At 36.5% G+C, this 19,802-nt stretch overlaps 2 protein-coding genes and 1 pseudogene across 2 annotated transcripts; all 3 read left to right on the forward strand.

Annotated features, from left to right (window-relative positions):
* The first annotated feature begins 8,450 nt into the window (after positions 1–8,450).
* On the forward strand, positions 8,451–10,475 carry LOC113329699 (sugar transport protein MST6-like). Its single transcript, XM_026576541.1, has 3 exons — positions 8,451–8,497; positions 9,714–10,236; positions 10,338–10,475. Exons 1-3 carry the CDS (start codon positions 8,451–8,453, stop codon positions 10,473–10,475), a joined length of 708 nt encoding a protein of 235 aa, XP_026432326.1.
* A 2,874-nt stretch (positions 10,476–13,349) lies between these two features.
* LOC113329500 (transcription factor bHLH162-like) lies at positions 13,350–14,733 on the forward strand. The gene is made up of 3 exons (XM_026576373.1): positions 13,350–13,567; positions 13,822–14,175; positions 14,397–14,733. The coding sequence occupies exons 1-3, from the start codon at positions 13,391–13,393 to the stop codon at positions 14,478–14,480; spliced, it is 615 nt and encodes a 204-aa protein (XP_026432158.1). The 5' UTR covers positions 13,350–13,390; the 3' UTR covers positions 14,481–14,733.
* Positions 14,734–15,444: 711 nt separating this feature from the next.
* Positions 15,445–18,462, forward strand: LOC113329481 (annotated as a pseudogene).
* Positions 18,463–19,802: the final 1,340 nt, after the last annotated feature.

Consider the following 19,802-nt stretch of genomic DNA (forward strand, 5'->3'; position numbering starts at 1 on the left):
ATGGAATACTAAACCAGAAGTTCTGGATTGGCTTGAGGAACACGCGATGAAGATAAATTGTGTACTAGTTAAAGCACAACAAAGCCGATGGGATCGGTTTGAAATGATTTGTGAGCGTAGTGGAACCGGCGCTAGCAAGGTTAAAAAGGGTACTGTATACGTTGGGAAGACCGGGAGAAAGAATAGGACGAAGACGAAGAAAAGAAATTGCCCTTTGAAGATCGTTTTCAACCTCAAGAATAAGTCCATGAACAAAGAAGATCAATATTGGATAATGAATAAAGATATGGATTGTCGTCATAACCACCCACGTCCCAAAGACCTTCATGGACATGCGAAAGTAGCGCGACTCAAACCCGACGAGATGCTAGAAGTGGATAAAATGACACGAGCACGTTTGCCACCTTCTAGGATTCTTAGAAAATTGAAGGCGGACAACAACAATAACAAGTCGACTATGCAAACTATCTACAATGCAAGACAAAAGATTAGAATACTCAATTTGCAAGGTAGGATGGTGATGCAACAAGTAATGTGGTTAGGGGTGAAGAATAACTACGCTTGCCAAAAGAAGTTGGATGACTTCGGTCAAGTCACACACCTTTTCCTTGCCCACCCGGAATGCGCCCAATTGGCTCTATACTTCCCACAAGTTATTATATTGGATTGCACGTACAAGACTAATAAATATGAGATGCCGTTGATGAACATTGTGGGGCATACTTCGACAAAGGCACCGTTCACCGTGGCTTTTTGTTTCATGAAAAACGAGAAGAAAGAGAGTTATGTTTGGGGGTTAGAACAATTGAAGTTAATCTTCCGGCGCGTAACTAAGGCTCGGCTTATAACTCAAATTATAGAAAAAGCAGAACCTGAAGGACAAATGATTCGGCGCGTAACTAACATTAGAGGATAAGCCGAATTCTATAAATTCGGCGCATAACCGTTAAGCTATTCATTAAAACATGAAATTGAAGGTGTCCATAACCAAACCCAGCACATTTAAAAACAAAGTTGAGCACCTAAAAGCAAAGGTGTTTGCAACACCTTAAAAGTGTACTTAAAACTTAAGAAAAACATTAAAAGGAAGTTGGAAACATAAAAGGACATTTAACCACGACCCCTCTTCTTAGTGGTAGGCTTTTGTCCGGGTTCCTCGGGTCCTTCTCCTTTGTTGATGATTGCATCCCACTTTTTGTAGAGGTAGTTTTGTTCTTCCACGGTCATTGGTGTTTTGGAATCAATTTTGTCCTTCATTTTTTTCAACATCTCCCTACCCGCGGCATTGGTCCTGACACAAGTATGAAAGTTATTAGAATAATTCGGCGCAAGTATGAATCATGTCTTGAAATTTTTATTAGCTTACACAGAGAGTGGATCGGCTCATACCACAAAATAATTATACGCCGATCCTAAATATTAGGCTCAAAACCTATATTGTTGAGTAAGCCGAACCCTGTATTCGGCTCACAACCGATATTGTCGAATAAGCCGAACCTATGATTATGAACTCAAACATGTATTCGGCGCAACATGATATCATATAAATAAGCCGATCCTACACACTTGTAAAATTTATGAAATTTTAACAATGATATTCGGCGCAGCCCTAATACTATCGAATAAGCCGAATCTAGACTTATGAATTGACACATTTATTCGGCACAAAACTAATACTACCATACAAGCCGATCCTAAGCACATGCAAAAATTCTGAAATTCAAACAACATTTATTCGGCACAAAACTAATACTACCATACAAGCCGATCCTAAGCACATGCAAAATTTCTGAATTTCAAACAACATTTATTCGGAACAAAACTAATACTACCATACAAGCCGATCCTAAGCACATGCAAAATTTCTGAATTTCAAACAACATTTATTCGGCACAAAACTAATACTACCATACATACCGATCCTAAGCACATGCAAAATTTCTGAATTTCAAACAACATTTATTCGGCACAAAACTAATACTACCATACAAGCCGATCCTACGCACATGCAAAATTTCTGAAATTCACAAAACATATTCGGCACAAAACTAACACCATCGAATAAGCCGATCCTAAATATAAGTCTCTGTTTTACTAAGTTCGGCTTAAAACAGATTTCAGATATACGCCGAGCCGTTCATATGCACTTTCAGAGTTCAGTTTCAAGAACAGCTCGGCGCACATCAAACATTTGTTTTACGCCGAACCATACCCTGTAACCGCCGAAGAACACATGATTTTGACGAATTAAATCGACCAAAACAATCAAAAACATCAAATATGAGATGGGTTGGTAGAACTAACCTTCTTATTTTCATTTCCGGCGTTGGTTCTTTTTCAATCTCTTCTTCCGATTGATTTTGTGGTTGATTTTGAGTTTGTTCTTCACTCTCTAAATCTTCTTCTTCATGAATAGGTTGTTCAATCGATCGATTTGAACGAGATACTGCCTTACGACGATCCATTATATAGTTTCACAAATCCACAATTAAATTTCCGCGATGAAAAAAAAAGAAAGGGAAGGGTGGAGTTCGGCTGTGGAGAGGAAGAAGAAGAAGGTGAATGAAACTGATTTTAGGTGTAGTTGATTATAGGTTTTGTATTAGGGTTAGGGATAGATTAGTAGTAATTTAATGGATTTAAGGGCATATAGGTAATTGAACCACCACATAGGATACCCCTTATAAGGTCACCCAAGTTAGGACTAGTCCTTTGTATGCCTTGAAAGTTTTAGGCATGCCCAAAATTGGTGTTCTTCTCAACATCTTCGGGTTTTCTGACGCGTGCCACTCTTTCCTGCTTCTTTTGTAAGCCCTGTCAAGCCCATTAATAGATTTAGATTTCCGCATTTTCCATTGGACGAGCGGTCCTACCGGATTAATAACCTGATCAACAGTGTTAGCTGGCATGCTAGCTTCCTTGTGGAGGTTTTGTTCACCTTGAAGAATTAAGGGTGAAGCATAGTTAGCTTCTGATTCGACCATATCCGACACTGTTAAGTTTAAAGTACTGTTCCCATCAGCTAGAGAATCCTGCCTGCACCACACAATTGTTAGCTTCTGATTCGACCACTCCCTCCCCAACTAACTCTTTCTCCTCATCAATGCTTGCAGCTTTGCAATTAATGTGAGCTACTCCTTTGTCTCCATCGCTTGAAATAACCGTTGTTTCTAACTGATGAATCAAAGGCTGTTCTCCTCGGGAAACTGTCCTTGACTAGAAAGATTATTGTGCTCTTCTGCGGTTGATCCTCCTCTCCCCTCCGATGTATTCCTCCCGTCCCTCAAATATAGCTCTGGAATCATTGTCTCTTTGATTTTCCTCTTCTCCCATCTAGGAAATGTTTGATAAGAGACTTTAGAATGGTCACTTAATCCCAAGACAAAGCAATCGATCTTATCAAGATTACCGGTGGGGATAATCTCTACTATTATTTGGACATTAACATTATTGATCTCCATAACTATGGCAGCTGGGATATTAGTGATTTTGCCATGAACAGAGATTGTAGCTTCACTGATCTTCATGAAATCTGTAGTTTCCCTAGATATTGCAACTAGATCACCACATTTCCGACCAATCTGAATAAAAGTCTCTATGCACCAAAGATGTAATGGAAGACCCTTAATTCTTAACCAAGTGTTGGTTTGATCTAAATTAAATGATGATAAGTGAAAAGAAGGGGACCATCTTTGGAAGGAAACTTGAGAATGGTTTAATTGGAAGCCATTAAATTGCATTAATTGAGCTACTTGACAATCATTTTCTGCAATAAATATTGCATGCTTAGAATCAATCTGTCTGAGACTAATATTCCTTGACCACCCCAATTCTACCTGAATTGATTGAGCTACCTTCCTCCATCCTGGATTCCTTGGAGAGGTAGTGATGACAAAACCAAACTCCATGATCTCTTGACGTTCAAACCCCTTGTTCCAAGTAGTGATGAAGGACTTTGGATTTTTTGAAAACTTCTTGAACGGTTTCTTTTCCCCAGTTTGAGATAAAGCGTTCACGTATGATGTGTGAATTGACTTTTTTGATTTAGACACCAGCTGTGGAAAAGATTTCTCATGAAATATCGGTGATTGTTTAGCCACCTCTTTTTTCAAACCTTGATTCACTATCGAGTCTAAAACAATAGCTAAGCTTCCCCAGCCCCATCGTTCCTTACCAGCTGGAAAGATGAATGATTTCTTGAAGCCATTGTTGTTAGAATAAAGGTATATAGTTCCCCGAATAAACTCACCTTTGGCATTACCGTCTCTCTGAAACATCCACCGTGCTTGTGATTCAGGACACTTGACCAAATCATACTTGCAATGAGCCGTCGCAAAATGATGGCCGAGAAAGCCTAAAAGAACATAAATGGTCTCTAATGAGAGAGAGGCTGTCCATGAGAACCCTATTCCTTTTTCGTTGATCTCCAGAGACCTGCCTTCAAATCTAGAGCAAGTAAAGGTTTTACTTTCTATCTAAAAGCTTTTTGTTACCGGTACCATCGTTGACACTGAGAAAAGAGAACTTGAAGCAAGACGGAAAAAACCCTAGTGACCAATAAATCACGGACCCAAGGGGAAATATCCACAAAGAGATCCGTCCTTGGACATCGCTGAAGTTCAATCAGCACACTCAAAAACTCACTCAGACCCAAGGGGAAGGAAACAACTCAGTTGCTCCATCCTTGGACGCCGGAGAGGAAGAAGAGGCTGGGTTTTGAAAAAGACTTCGCTAGAAATGATAAATTACAGGAAATACTTTCAAGAACGGACAATCAGAAAAGAGATACTCAGTATCCATTGTTTCTTCTATAGATATATGCCGGAGAATATGACCGGAAAAATAGCTCAAGAAATTTCATCAAGTAGTTTAGAGCATCCAACTTCTCCTCTTTGCCTCACTAAAGTTGAGGTTTAGCATACCGTGAGTAGTACCTCCATATATGCAGAGGTACAATAACTACTTCCATTTTCCAGATCATTTTGATATACATACGAAGAAGGGACGGCTCACTGTTTGAATTTTACCTTTAAAAAATAAATTGATGGTAGAGAAAAGTAATGGGTTAGGAGAAGTAATTCTATATTCTCTGTTCATTTTGACTCGTTATCATGGGTTGACAAAGTCAACAGGGTTGTGAAACACAATTTCAGCACTTCTGTAACATATAATTTATGACCTTGCTAAGACTGGGTTCGGTAGTTGAAATTGAAAATGAAGGAAGATGGGAACCATAATTTGTTAATTGTATCCCATCGACCTCTCAATTTGATCGAGCGGTACCACCACTTGATGCGGGTGAGTTAGGTATGTGCCTAGCATGCAGGTAGTAAAATATGGGCACTCCATAGTCTTTACTTTCTTTTCGTTCTTCTCTGAATAGTCGGTGTCTTGCATTTAATGTGGTCTTGAATAGTTCGTTCTTCTTTTCATGTACTCCATTATTCTTGGTGCAACCGATCTTGCATTAGCAAGAGGAATAGTCGTTTGTAGAAGATCTCTTTGTAGAAACACAACAACATTTCTTTTTCCTCCTAGTACAACACAAATGCAAAAGATCAAATCTCATATCAAAACGAATGAAAAGAAGAGGATAAAGTGCCACTAGAGGTACAACGTTGTTTACTTGGCAGTCGATCCTAGAATATTAGGTTGTCACAGACTCACAGTGCCACGAAATACAAACAGTACTCATAGGCCATAATTCCCAAGATTTACAAGTTACATTAGTTCTTAATGAAACTTCATCAATAGCGTGGTCTAAATCAAGTGAAGATTATATGTTAAGATGGATGGATGGATAGAGAATAGACTAATGATTTCTAAGAATCGTAGGATCAGACTAGAGAGAGGAGAGGACAAATACAGAATCAATAATCGATTACATTGATAATAATCTTCGTGCGCAAGTTCTCATGGCTCAACAACCTATTTATAGTTTAACAAATTCAACGACTAGGCAACCAACTTTTCTAATAGAATCAAACTCTAAACATAGAACTCTTCAGGAAACGAAACAACCAACCACATAGTAATTTAATTCTAAATTAATGGGTGAAAATTTCACAAAGTTCATTTGGCTTCTTCATTGACCCTGTCTCCATTTTTGTTGATTTGAATTAAACTTGATTAGTTAAATGGAAATGTCTAGATACCTAGAAAAGGTGAGTAGAAAATTCAGTGATGTAAATGAAAATATCTCAAGTACTGACGAGTGAATTCACTGATAACTAAGTTTCCATAACCAAGTTAAAAAACAAAATTTCCGGGTTGTCGGCCCCACTCGCCAGACATCCCTGGGGGCAGATGCCCTATTCACCCGAAAGGATTTACCCACAAAAGATTGGGTTTTCTTCCTCCATCCCATGCGTTTATCAACCCTGTGACTTCTTTTGTGGCCTTTGAGTACTCGCTCAACTCCTGTTTGCGTGTCGCTAATCAATAATCAATTCGGGAAGCATTTTGTGACCGGGAAAGTTGAATCAATTCGGGAAGCATTTTGAGACGGGGAAAGTTGAATAATGGTAACAATGATCTGAGTAACCTGTTAACACCGGAAAAGTAAAAAGTATTTAGTACCGACAAATATTAATTCGGGAAGCATTTTGTGACCTTTGCATGCGGTTCAAACGGGTAAATAACTAATGTTTTGATTAAAAATCATGGCTACTTGTATAACCAAATATATGAGAAGATTTACCAAAAAAAAATAAAAAAAATAATCATGACATCATTTCTCATAACCGTGCAAAACATAGATCTTTTTACTTTTTTTTTTTTTTTTATCTTTTGAAATGACTTTTATTATTGGGAAAACTAAAATGGTTCGAGGAAAGCTGACTTTTAGCCAAATATGACTGATCTAAAATTAATTTGGGTGCGAACATAAATCTTCTAATACATGCATAAACCTTTCATCAAATACATAATGAAAGAAAATTACTCTCTTCTCACAAATAGTTAATGACTTGATCTCCAAAATAACTGATTATGATTAATTAGGATTCTAGTTCTTGTTTTTTTATTAAAAACAAAAGAAGAATTCTTACATAGCAGACAAGCGAGCAACAAAAGAAGAGTTCTTATATAACATGATGGAATTGTTTGTTTGTTTTTTTTTGCTTTTATCGTCGTCCTCATATCATTTACCAAGTAACAAAAATTTTATTAGCTGGATCACTGTAGGGGAAAAATATCACTTGACCAATGGGAACGCACAAAAAGCATTTAGTAATGTGATAGAATCATAACAAGGGTGAATCAATAACTCTACTGCGTCACTAGTGAGGTATGCGATAACATCACGGAAGTAACTTAGCAATATAGGATTGCATGTATACTACCGTGTCTAAATTAGATTAATAAGTAACCTAAGGATACAATTGTAATCTTTATTTCACAACCCTAGGTACTTAAGAAAAAAGTCCAAGAGAGAAAAAGGCACGGTGTATTATTGTTGTCTTCTTCATCTCCTTCATCCTCCATCACCAAAATCTAGAGCTCCACAAAACTCATTAATGGAGTTTTATATAACACAAAAATAATTACAGTGAAGAATCATGGATGTAGATCACACTAATCGAACCATGTAAAACTTTTGTGTCTCTTTACATTTCTAGCATTTATATTTGATATTTAGATGAAAAATGATGTTTAGATCTAGGAATTGATACTTGAGTGTAGTTGTGGGGGTTGAAGGAATTCTCGCAACTACATTTTGGCGCTAGAAATCACTCCGAAAGAGTAAAAGATTTATCCAACCTGCTACTTGTTGGTATGAAAGAATTTCATTGAAGAAGCTTACTGTGAGCAACAAATCTTACTGCATCTACAAATTTCAAGGGGAAATACAAAAGTTTAAGCGATAAGTTTATCTCTTCAGACAACTCACAGATATCAAAAGAAAGTAGAGAGGGAGATGTTAAAGCAACATCAGCAGCCAGTTTCAAAAAAAAAACGCATAAGCAGAAAATCAAAGGAGTCTATATCGATCTTCAAAGGACAAAACCTCTTCTTATTCTTTTAGTTTTGCTTTTGAAATGTTTAGATCTGGTGCTTTCACTACACCAAATCAAGGATTTCATTATGAAAGAAAAGTGTTACCAGAAAATAGAAACTAATTTCCCTAACTAAAAAAATGATTACCCGTAGGCAGTTATATAATGTGTTAGTATTTTATCTAACTCTTTTAGTCCATTAGGGAAATTAAATAAACTAACACTTCATTTCCATTACAATATTTATCCTAACTATTGACATTTTACACTTCCTATTTATTTTGTAATGAAAAGATTGTGTTATAACCTTTGCTAACTCTTTATATAATTGTTCAAGTGACTAATAGAGAGATGACATGTGTCTTATTTTCTGACCAATGAAGAAACACCATATGTCTATAATGTTTACAGGGACCTTTCAGGTAACCCAGGCCAGGTTCCGGCTACCGGAAAATGTCAGGTCCCGATGACCTGAGGTTCCGGCTACCTGAAAATGTCAGGTTCCGGTGACCTGAAAATATACTGCAGTTCATCTCATGCATGTGCTCGGATTCAAATTTAAGTGCAAATTTATAACAAGAATATTGGTGAAACTACAATTCATATTCATATCCAGTACTATTTGATCCCAATACATTGCAACCTTTCTAAATTCACAGTACAAAACTGAAACATTTGGAAAATACAACCAACAACCTTCTTGATCTATAAATATTATTTCCCAACCTACAACAGTAACCAGCAATGCAAAGTTCACCAAAGAAAACTGGACCAAATTCCCTCCCCAAAGAGGAGAGCTTCCAGAATTCACTGTTTGAAGTGTGTGGGCTTCTTTTGTTGAATCTGTTTGTGAAGTATGAATGCTTACTCTATCTGGTTCGCGTTGGATCTGTGTTTGTACTTGATTTCCCCTATTATTTCTTTCTCCCATCCTTGATGATTCAACAACTTCGCTTCTCCTTCTTCCAGCGATTCTTCTGCTCCTTCTAGTTGCTACTGCTTGGTCTGCCGCAATTGCTTGTCTCACCATCTTTTTTTTCTGTAATAATTTTTTCGCTTTTCAAAGATAAAAATTCTCTTTTGAGGACCAAAGATTTTATTAATGATGATTGTTTTTCTGAAACAACAAAGATTGTTCACTGAATCTTTTAGATCTAAACTTTCAAACTTTTCCAAGATTATGAATATCTTCTAACTTGTTTTTAAGAAACTCCACCAACAGGGTACATCACTCCGAGCTGATTTCTAGCGCCAAAATATAGCTGTTGGAAATCCTACAACCACACCCTTAATGAAATCTAAAGAACAACTCAAGTGATCATCATAAAATTCATAAGAACATTCATTAGATCTTCAATTTGGATACAAACTTATGAGAAAGCTCTAACTTGGAGAACAAACAATCTTTCTCTCTCCTAAATTTCTTGTCTAAGCTCTCAATACGAGGTCGCGCGGTCCCTTATATAGGGATTTACATAGTGGATGATAGCTAATAAAGCCATTATTTTCGGATCTGGCGTGCGTTATTAACGCACGCTTACACTGACTCTTCTAGCACATACTTTATAACATCGCACGCTCTTCACACTTTACTTGTGATTAGACTGAGGTCACCCGATGCGTCATTCTGAATAAGTTGTACGCGATTGTCTTCGCTCGGTCTTGATAACCATTACTTCACACGCTTGATTGGTGTGCGGTATTTTGTATCTACAGCTACATCGGCAATATCAAAGATGGGTGGGGCTGGAAACTTAGCATAGACATTGCTGCGCTTCCTGCTGCTATCATCTCTATCGGATCTTACTTACTCCCAGATACTCCCATTTCCATGATTAAGTTAGGTCAGTTTGACGACGCAAAACAGTTGCTCCAACGCCTTCATGGCACCAATGACAGCATTCATATCCTGTTCAATGATTTATTAGCCGCCAATGAAGCTTCAAAGGTTGCAAAAGGATCTGAGAAGCAAATTATGTCTCAAACACAGAACAGGCCTTACCGTTTGATAGCCATAGCTCTCCCCTTGTTCCAACAGCGCACAGGAATGAATATAATACTTCGCTATGCTCCCTACCTTTTTCGAGTTATAGGATTTCGAACCAGCACAGCTTTCACGTACACTGCCATCATTGGAGGGGTCAATTTTGCTGCAACCATCATTGGTATAATCTCAGTAAGTCGAGGTTGGAGAAGGTTTTTCCTCATAGGGGGAGGAGTTCAAATATGTGTCGGTCAGGTAATTAATGGCACCCTAATTATACAACAGTAAAATTTTGGAATAATTACCTTCTTTTTATGTATCTGAGTATCACTCAGCAAAGAAATTTCCAATTTCAGGTCATGTTGGGGATTCTGACATGGATCAAATTAGCAGGTGCGGTGAGCCGTTCTGATGTGTATCATGACTACTTAATTGTAGCCACCACATGTATTTGTGTTTCAGGATTTGCATGGTCATGGGGTCCTTTAGGCTAGATATTTCTCTCTAATGATGATATGTTGGTGTTATATCCGTTGGAAGTTCGGTCATGCGGTCAGAATTTGGCTTCAAGAGTGCACTGGAATTTTTCCAGTTTCATGACTTTGGTATTCCGCTTCATGGTCTGCCTATACGGGCACTATGTGTTATACTTGTTCGCTTTCTTTGGTGTGATTATATGTATGCTTGCCTACTATTTCATACCCGACACAAACCAAATCCGGGTCGAAGAAGATGTCTCGGAAGTATGGAAGCAGCATTGGTTCTGGAGAAGATACCTTGTTGACCTCGACAACGATTTGATGGTTTGAGTAACCACTTAGCACATAAAGAAACCACACAGTAATCGCTTATAATATCCCATCAAGTTTCTCTCCCTCTCAACAAATAACGCCCTGTCAAGCATCTTTTCTTACTAATTTGCGGAAAGTGTGCCATTTTCTGAAATTGGACTCATGTTATCTTAAGTCTCCTTTACTAATGAATGTCAGTTAGGCAGATATCATAAACTACCATTTACTTTGTTCATTGATAAACTAACTCCTACAGAGCAGACACCCAAGACTATTCACTCGATGTTAGTTGCTGATGCTTTTTTTTTTTTTTGATATTTCATTAATTTAATCCTCAACTAGTCAGAGAGAGGTTTCACGAAATACAACAAGGAGGGTCATGTTTAGACCAATACCAAAACTTAAAACGCCATTAGTATTACCAAATGGCATTTATTCCCGACATGCATATTATCTTGTTGAATTTTGTATTTATTCTCTATATAACCTATACTGCTGACATGTTCTTAAATCACTGATTTAGAATAAAAAACACTAAGAAAAATTTTGATATATGAATAGTATGAGTTTTTTAATTTCTATTGGTATGATTTAGCTGCAAGGGCACATGCTTTGTCTGCAATTTTTTTTTCTTTTATCATTTGGGAACAACATGTGTTCATGCAGATGCCTTATTCCAAATACAATGAAAATAATTCTGAAATCTCATCCACATAATTAAAAGCTAAAGGTCAGTGGTTATAAATCCACACTCTTAATTGTCTGACAAGCATCAAACTACATTTTCCATACAGAGTTTCATTTATGTTTTAGCATAATGTGTGTGGTACCTCCATACGGGTCACAGTCATATTCGGGGTTTCTTAATTAGTAGCTCGATGTCGTCAACCTATTAAATACCTAAGGGAAGTTCTTGTGTCAACGCCAGTACCAAAAGTATAAAAGAGCTCAGGAGCGGCATAAGGCTGCTCTATCTCCCCGGATTTCGTTGTACGGCCTAGGGCGCACTACAGTATTTTTGAATCCAAAGTCGGATTATGTTAATCATGCATCCTGTTGCAGTTAAAAAACAGCAATATAATAGAGGTAAAGGTAATTCCTTGCCAATCAGCCTCCTTAGCTGTCTTCATCTTTTAAAGCCGTATTCTTGACCGTCTTCATTTTTACGACTCTTTTGATCTATTTTCTCGGACATTTTTTTTCTAGTCGTCCTGCCTTTATCTTTTCTTACTTCTAATAAGTCATCATTTAATTACACCTAATATCTAAACGTGAGTCCTCAACGAATCTCGAACTGAACTCGAAGATTATATATACTTGGGAATACAGAAAACACAGTACTGTTTATAAAGGAAGTGAGTGGTTTACCCATTCCGACGATTAAAGGTGCGTGGATATACTCATTCAAATATTTTACTTTGCTCTCAGCTTATAAAGGAAGATATACGTAGAAGCTGCTTTTTCCTTTTCTTTTCCATCCCGAATGACGAATGAAGTAATTTCTGAAGTTCCCTGTGGATTTGCTTACTCGCGTTTCTTATGATGGGATATTTTAATCATGACATGTATAGGATATAGGATACAGGCTACAGCTTAGTGGGAGAATTTCAGCCTTGCACCTGTCATGGACCCATATTTGTACAGCCTTATTCCTCTTTCATTCCATTGAAGGACACAAAAAATCTTCACTCCCAAATTCTCTGCCATTTAACTTTTATGATTAAAAGTGAAAGGGAAATGTACTATATATAGTGTTACTCTTTTACCTGCCATATGGGATACTTTAGCAGTCTAACCTAATAATGGTAGAGGGTTAGATCCCAACTGACTGATGGTTGAGGGTCTCTCGACTCTCTTCGGGGCTGTCTGTTTTTTTTTTAATCGATAAAGAATTTGATGCAAACGAGTTGGCCAAAAAAAAGAATCAAAGATGCTAAATTATATTTAGTCATAAGATCACTTGACTGTAGTCCGCTTGGTAAATGTGCTTCATCACCAGAATTCACTTGACTGTAGTCCGCTTGGTAAATGTGCTTCATCACCAGAATTTGAGGCACATGAATAACAACGCCGATGCTCTAACATTTGTACTGAAAAGTCATGCATAGCATAACGGTTAGTTGTCTGAGTTTGAAACTCGTCGGCACCAAATCATTATCTGTAAAAAAAAAGGTTAGTTGTACAGCAGATGAATTAAAATTGATCGAGCAAACAGAGCGAGCATACTGACATATATAAAGTCACGACAGCTGGGATACATGTATAGTTGGAAAGGAGAAAGAAAACCCAGCATTAATTTTGGTCCTATATTTCTGTTTTAAGTCATGTCCATGGGTCGTCTAAAACTTGAAAGACAAGTCGTTTCAAAGTTATCCATATCCTCCACATCTCTACACATCACATCAGCAATCAACTTTAGTTGGCCCTAACAATCAAAACCAAAGCTACTTTATCTATGATTATTTGATTCTTTCACACCCGAGATAATCTTTTATATATTCTTTCTATATCTATGATTCAATGTCAAAAAAATGTTCAGGCAAGTCTATAATTTAACCAGTAAATCCAACTTTTTTTGTTTTTATTAGTGTGCAATATTTTAAATAATTTGGTATGATATGAGGAGTCAGAAAGATATGGAAACGAGTACTAGTCCTACTCATAATCAGAAAGAGAGTGCATCGTCAAATACAAAAACTGAAAGAAAAATCGTTGAGAGAAACAGAAGAAATAACATGAAATCACTTTACTCGCAACTTAATTCTCTTCTCATCCCACAGGAGAACTCCTCAAAGGTACTACTCTCTAACTCTTTCAATCTGTCTCCTTTAAACTCCGCAAGAACATAATAGGATCAATCAATCGCATCATCTTGTGTTAGGACGTCATGTATGCTTTGGGTTGATAAGCATTTTGTTTCATCATATTATAGAACTGCATGTAACTCCATGGACACCCTGCTAGCTAGCTAGCTACTGGATGTAATAGTATATGTGTACAAATCATTTTTTTTTTTGTTTTTGAAGAAAAGTATAAATCTCTTTGGCAGAAGCTAATGTCAGTACCGGATCAACTTTGCGAAGCTACAAATTATATCGGAAATTTGCAGACAAGAGTTGAGAGGATGAAACAACAAAGAGAGAGTTTATTGGTAAGGTCTTCAACAATGAACATTAATAATAATGTTAAACCACCACCTGAAGCTGATATGATACCACCTATAATCGAGATTACAATTGCTGGTTATGCTTTAAAAGTGGTACTAATAGCAAGTCGGATTCACAATCATCAATCCTTGTTTTATGAGCTTATTCGAGTTCTCCAAGAAGAAGAAAGAGCTGAAATTGTGAATGCTAATTTTTCTATCATCGACAGTGTAGGAATGCATACTATACATTCACAAGTAAGTTTTTTCCATTAGTTTCCAATGGTCTTCAACGATGATTTTTTATATTTATCATCTTTATTATCAATGGTTTTTTGAGTTTTAATGTTTATGTTAGCATTTTCTCATAAACTTTCTCTTTTCGAAAAAAAAATGTTCATATTCGTTAGCATTATCAACAAAATAAATAGAGAGTTGATATATATTTACATGTGCATATTAATTATTGTGTGTTCTAGGTTGGTGATTCTGAACTCGGCTTTGGAGTCGAAAGAGTGAGAAGAAGATTAACAAAGCTCGTGCATGAATTTGTTATACTTTAAGTTAGAATACATTCCGATGTTAGTGCAGTACAATGATATGTTTTTGAATAATGGTACCAATGATCTTCGAAACTTCTCACCATCAAATTCTTTGCCTATCAAAGAGAAGTGAGAATATGATTCGTTTATGAGTATAAAATTTTAAGGCAACTCAAAGAAGAAAAACCAAATATTGTGTTGTCAGTGATTTTTCTTTGATTCATTTCCTGTCGGATCTTATATATTTAATTCGTAATTCGAAGAACCAGATTTTCGGGTCAAATTTTGTGCACCCTCTCCGAGGAGCTGTTCATGTAAAATTTTAATTTCATCATATATAGTCATGTAACAAGATGAGAATTTTAGTAGCAATATCTAACAATTAAATTGTCAAATTACACACTAAAAAAAAAGGTGCGGGTTCCAATAATTTTTCCCATGAAATTAGTAATTGACTGTGTCCGGTAGAGTTGAGGACAAGTGAGATATTCATCACTATCCTCAACCCAAAAAGAAAAAAGTAAAACAGAAATATCTCTCGTTGTAGAAGGTAGCACAAAATTTGGTCATTTAAACATACACGATTTACATATGAAAATGCCTATTAGCTTGTCTTCTATTGTATTTGTCCACCATATGAGACATTTTCACAGTAAATGCAGCAGTTTCATATGGACAAACATTATCATAGCCTGCTCAATCATCGGTGTATAATTGCTGTGCCAACAAGAATGCCATTAAAATACTCTTCTACATTTATTTTAGTGTTGCATCATCATTCTTGGGTGGCAAGTAGTTGACTCCTCATGCTTGGATCACAAGTAGAGGATTGAAACCAAGAAGAGAAATATTAAAAAAATACAAAGAGGAGTCCACGTTCTAATCTTCAACTTTTCTTTATAATGCTTGAATTTTCTTGTAGTTCTTCTATCTTCATATTACCCTGAAAATAACAGACAGTTTTAGAGACAGTGAGACAGAGAGAATGGAAAACCTCGACAGTTTAAATTCGATTCTACCATATTTACCAATAGTATCATCATCATCATCTTATGATATATCATGGCCGAATCAAATCATTGAAGCATTAAAATCTCTGAGTGAGGGTCCTGATCATAGTGGAGTTGACTCTGGTGATGCTTTGTTTCATACAATTTCAAATCTCAGAAATTATCTTGATTACCCTTCTTCTGAGCTCTCTCATGGTACTGAAGTAGGTTACACTCTTTTCTTCAATGAGGTATTGAGAATTTCTTACCCTTTTATGTATTTCTATAATTTTTGTAACTTCAATTATATGTTGATTTTATTGTTTTGTAGTTGATGTCACCTGTTGAATCGAGGAAATGGTTTGGAGAGACTGTACCAGCGTTAGCAACTTTGTTGTTAAAGCTACCATCTCTAATGGAAGCTCATTATAGAGATGCGGATGAAATTCATCGTGGAGATAAAGAAGGTTATCCTAAAATCAGAACTGGACTTCGTATGTTGAGTCCGCAGGAATCAGGCAAGGTGTTTCTCAGCCAGGTACAGTCCCTTTTTAGCTTTTGGTTTCGATTATAACCTGTAGTTACTGGTGAAAAAGGTAGAGAAAGAAGGCTATTGACCACTCTTAGAATAGATCTAGACTTTGTTAATGATACATTTGTGACTTTTTGGGGTTCTTCAGGAATTGATTGGTGCTCTTCTTGCCTGCTCTTTCTTTTGCTTGTTTCCGACCGTTGATAGGCGTGCCAAACTACTTCGAAGAATCAATTTTGATTTTTTGTTTGGGTATGTCACCTTCACCTTCTAGTTAAAGAATTATCCTTGTAACAAGAAAATGAGCTTTTAATTTTGTTTTCTGCAGAAACCTTCATTCCAGCTACAAGCAGCACATAGAACATAAAATAAGGTGTCTGGTACACTACTTTGAAAGAATATCAGAATGCATGCCGATAAACTGCGTCTCATTTGACCGAAAGGTTATTCCTATGGCTGTAGAAGGTAGTTCGCTTGGTGTATCATATCCTGAAGCTGAGTTCTGGAGCAAATCTACCACTTCACTCTGTCAATTTGAGGTAAGTACTGTTTCGACCATCCATACCTTTCAACTGCTAGTAATCGCCATCTGAGTTATGGATACTGGAATCTTTGTCCTTGACCTATTTAGGAGACATGTATATTCTTGATTTTATACAATTAGTGATTTCATTATACATATTCTTGGCTGGCGTGTTTCTAGGTTTTTCTGTCTGGCTTAATAGAGGAGCAGACACGTGAAGCTCTTGAAGTGGACTTCGCCAACAAGTTTATTGGTGGTGGTGTTATGGGTAGAGGCTGCGTACAGGTTTGTCAAGTTCTTTCTTAATTCTAAGTAAGCCATTCGATATGATTTTTTTTTTAATAGTAGATATACTTTAATAGGTTACTAGTTATATGAGAAGTCATTTAAAGTAATAAGGCTTAGTTGAATTAGTCAGGTTATAGTCTAGAAGCTTCCCACAGCCTCACAAGTACGTAGGAAAATATTTGTTCTTCTCTGTGAAGTACTAATGAAAATCCATTTACAGTAGGAAAATGTTCGGTATTTATATTTGTTGCTAGACTTTATCTTGATTTCGTGGTAATTCTAATTCAGTACATTCTCGAAAATTTCAACCAATATAGACTATGATTCTTACTTATATACTGCTGTGCATTTTGTAGGAAGAGATCCGTTTCATAATTATCCAGAGTTAATTATTGGCATACTCTTCTTGCCTTGTATGGATGCCAACGAAGCTATTGAAATTGTGGGCGTGGAGAGATTTTCAAATTACACAGGGTTAGTTGATTCATCAAATTGTTGTTTCTTTGATTTTGTAATCACATGGAGAATGCAGATTTTTTCTTTTTTTCTTACTCACTCTCATTTCGTCATCTTTGCTATGCAGATACGGCAACACATTCCTTTTTTCGGGTGAATATTCAGATAACAAGATAACAGATTTCATGGGAAGACGCAAAACCAGGATAATTGCAATTGACGCATCACCAAGACTAGGAATAAAACAATTTTTGGTCGAAAACCTTGTCCGGTAAGATAAATTTTCTACATTTTCTTCTTTACTGTCTCTCTTATCCTTTCTTTTTTATTTTCCCGGATCCGGTCCTCTCTTACTCAAGGATTTGAATTTGCTTGGTTACCACAGGGAGGTAAATAAGGCGTGGTGCGGATTTTTTGATCATGATGAACATTGTCATGTCAAAGATGATATTGGAATAGCAACAGGGAATTGGGGATGTGGTGCTTTTGCAGGAGATCCTGAACTTAAGGCTATGCTTCAGTGGCTTGCTGCTTCTCAGGTTACCTTCCTTCGCTTTCCCTCTCATTTTTGCACCATGTCTACTTTTATTGTATTTTTGTACAATGTATTTGTTGGTATGATAATTATTGATCTACATGCTGTTGTATCATGGGGGTAACTTAATTTGTATTTGCAGGCCTTAAGACCTTTTATTTCGTACTACACATTTGGGCATGAAGCTCTGCAGAATTTAGAGCTGGTATCATTCTCTTTGGCTGTCTAAACTTACTTTACAAATGGTTTCGGTAGATAATGGCTCCAAGTTCCATTTATGGTTTTATCAAGCTTTTCATTGTGCATATCTGAACATATTTTTTTTTGATTTGGACAGATGACTTGTTTGATTCAGTCGTACGGATGGACAGTCGGAGATCTTTGGGATATGTTGGCGGAGTACTCATCTCAGAGAGTAAACGGTAAAACCCGTCTCGGGTTTTTTAGTTGGCTCCTTCCATCTTTGGCGCCACCTCATATGACAAAAAAGGAGAAATGGAAAAAGAAGAAGAAAGAAAAACGTTAGATGTTTCTGCACTTATGTATATATGTGGCATTACTTGAGGTGCCGAAGAGTGTTTAATTGTTATACAAGCATTTCTCACATGCTTAGAACTTTGATCTAGAACTGGAACATGATAACAAAATCATTCTAAGCTGTGAGATAAGTTGGAGGGAAATCTTCAAATTTCCAACTGTTTTACGACTCATTGTCTTTTATTGTATTTGTGCGTCACATATTGAAACATGTGGTTCGTGCACCTTATAAGTGTCAGTTCCCTTTGAATAAATTACTCTTTACTGTTTGATTTCAATATCTCGCAATTGCTACTAAGAAGAAAAACAAAAGGTGTTGGGAAACCAACACTATTCAGAATTCTAGTTCCGTAAATATTTGCAAATTATATTTATCTTAGGAGTTTCTATATATTATAGGAATTGGTTTACGTTCCAGTATTTCCTTTTTAAGTCTAGGACTTCGTATCTTAATACTCTGCTGCCTCATGTTTATAAGTGTATTTATTCATTCAATACAATATGGCGAGCCTTCCTGAAGATATGATGATGGTTATACTTTCGAAGCTACCAGTCAAATCGATGTCTCGTTTCAGGTGTGTATGCAAACCTTGGTATGAATTGTTGAAAGACCCTAAGTTCATTAAGATGCATCTTCACGATGCCATTGAGAAGAACAAGTTTAGTGTCCTACTAAGATCAATCAAGGATGAGGGTGGTACTTATTATCATACCATAGATTTTGACGTAACATCTCATCGTACCATATGGCTGTTGAAATTAATCTCCCAAGTAATACATATACACCACCTTTTCGACGTATTGATTCGTCTGATGGCCTCGTTTCAGGTGTGTTTGTAAATCTTGGTATGAATTGTTCAAAAACCCTAAGTTCATTAAGATGCATCATCACCATGCTACTAAAAACAATAAATTTAGTGTCCTGCTTGAATCAGTTGACGGTGGTTATTATACCATATATTTTGATTTAACATCCTCATCTTACCATAAAGTTGTTCAAACTAGTCTCCCTCAGGATACGTATATGTCTGGTTTTGAACTTTTTGATTTCTGTGATGGCCTAATTGGCTTAAGGCATTATCAATATGAAATTTGTTTGTGGAATCCATTAACTCGAGAATACAAGACAATATCAATACCAAGATCAATTAGAAACATATATATCCCCTTCTCCAGATGTGGGTTTTGTTACGATTGGAAAATTGATGATTACAAGCTGTTCAAAATAGTGGCCAATCATCCATATGACAACGATTCTTGTCAAGTTTGGGTTTCTAGATTAGGATCGAATTCATGAGAAAGTATTGGAAATATATGTTATAATGTATTTGAAACTTGTCGTACTTTGACGCATTTACATGGAATTATTCATTGGATAGGAAAAACTAAAGTTATATATTCGTTCGATATAGTTGAAGGGAAAACCAAAGAGATCCAAATACTCAGTTGCTATCTAGATGATGAATTGTACTCGTATAAAAAT

This window comes from Papaver somniferum, unplaced genomic scaffold (genome assembly GCF_003573695.1).
Source record: "Papaver somniferum cultivar HN1 unplaced genomic scaffold, ASM357369v1 unplaced-scaffold_117, whole genome shotgun sequence".
Taxonomy (NCBI): Eukaryota; Viridiplantae; Streptophyta; class Magnoliopsida; order Ranunculales; family Papaveraceae; genus Papaver; species Papaver somniferum.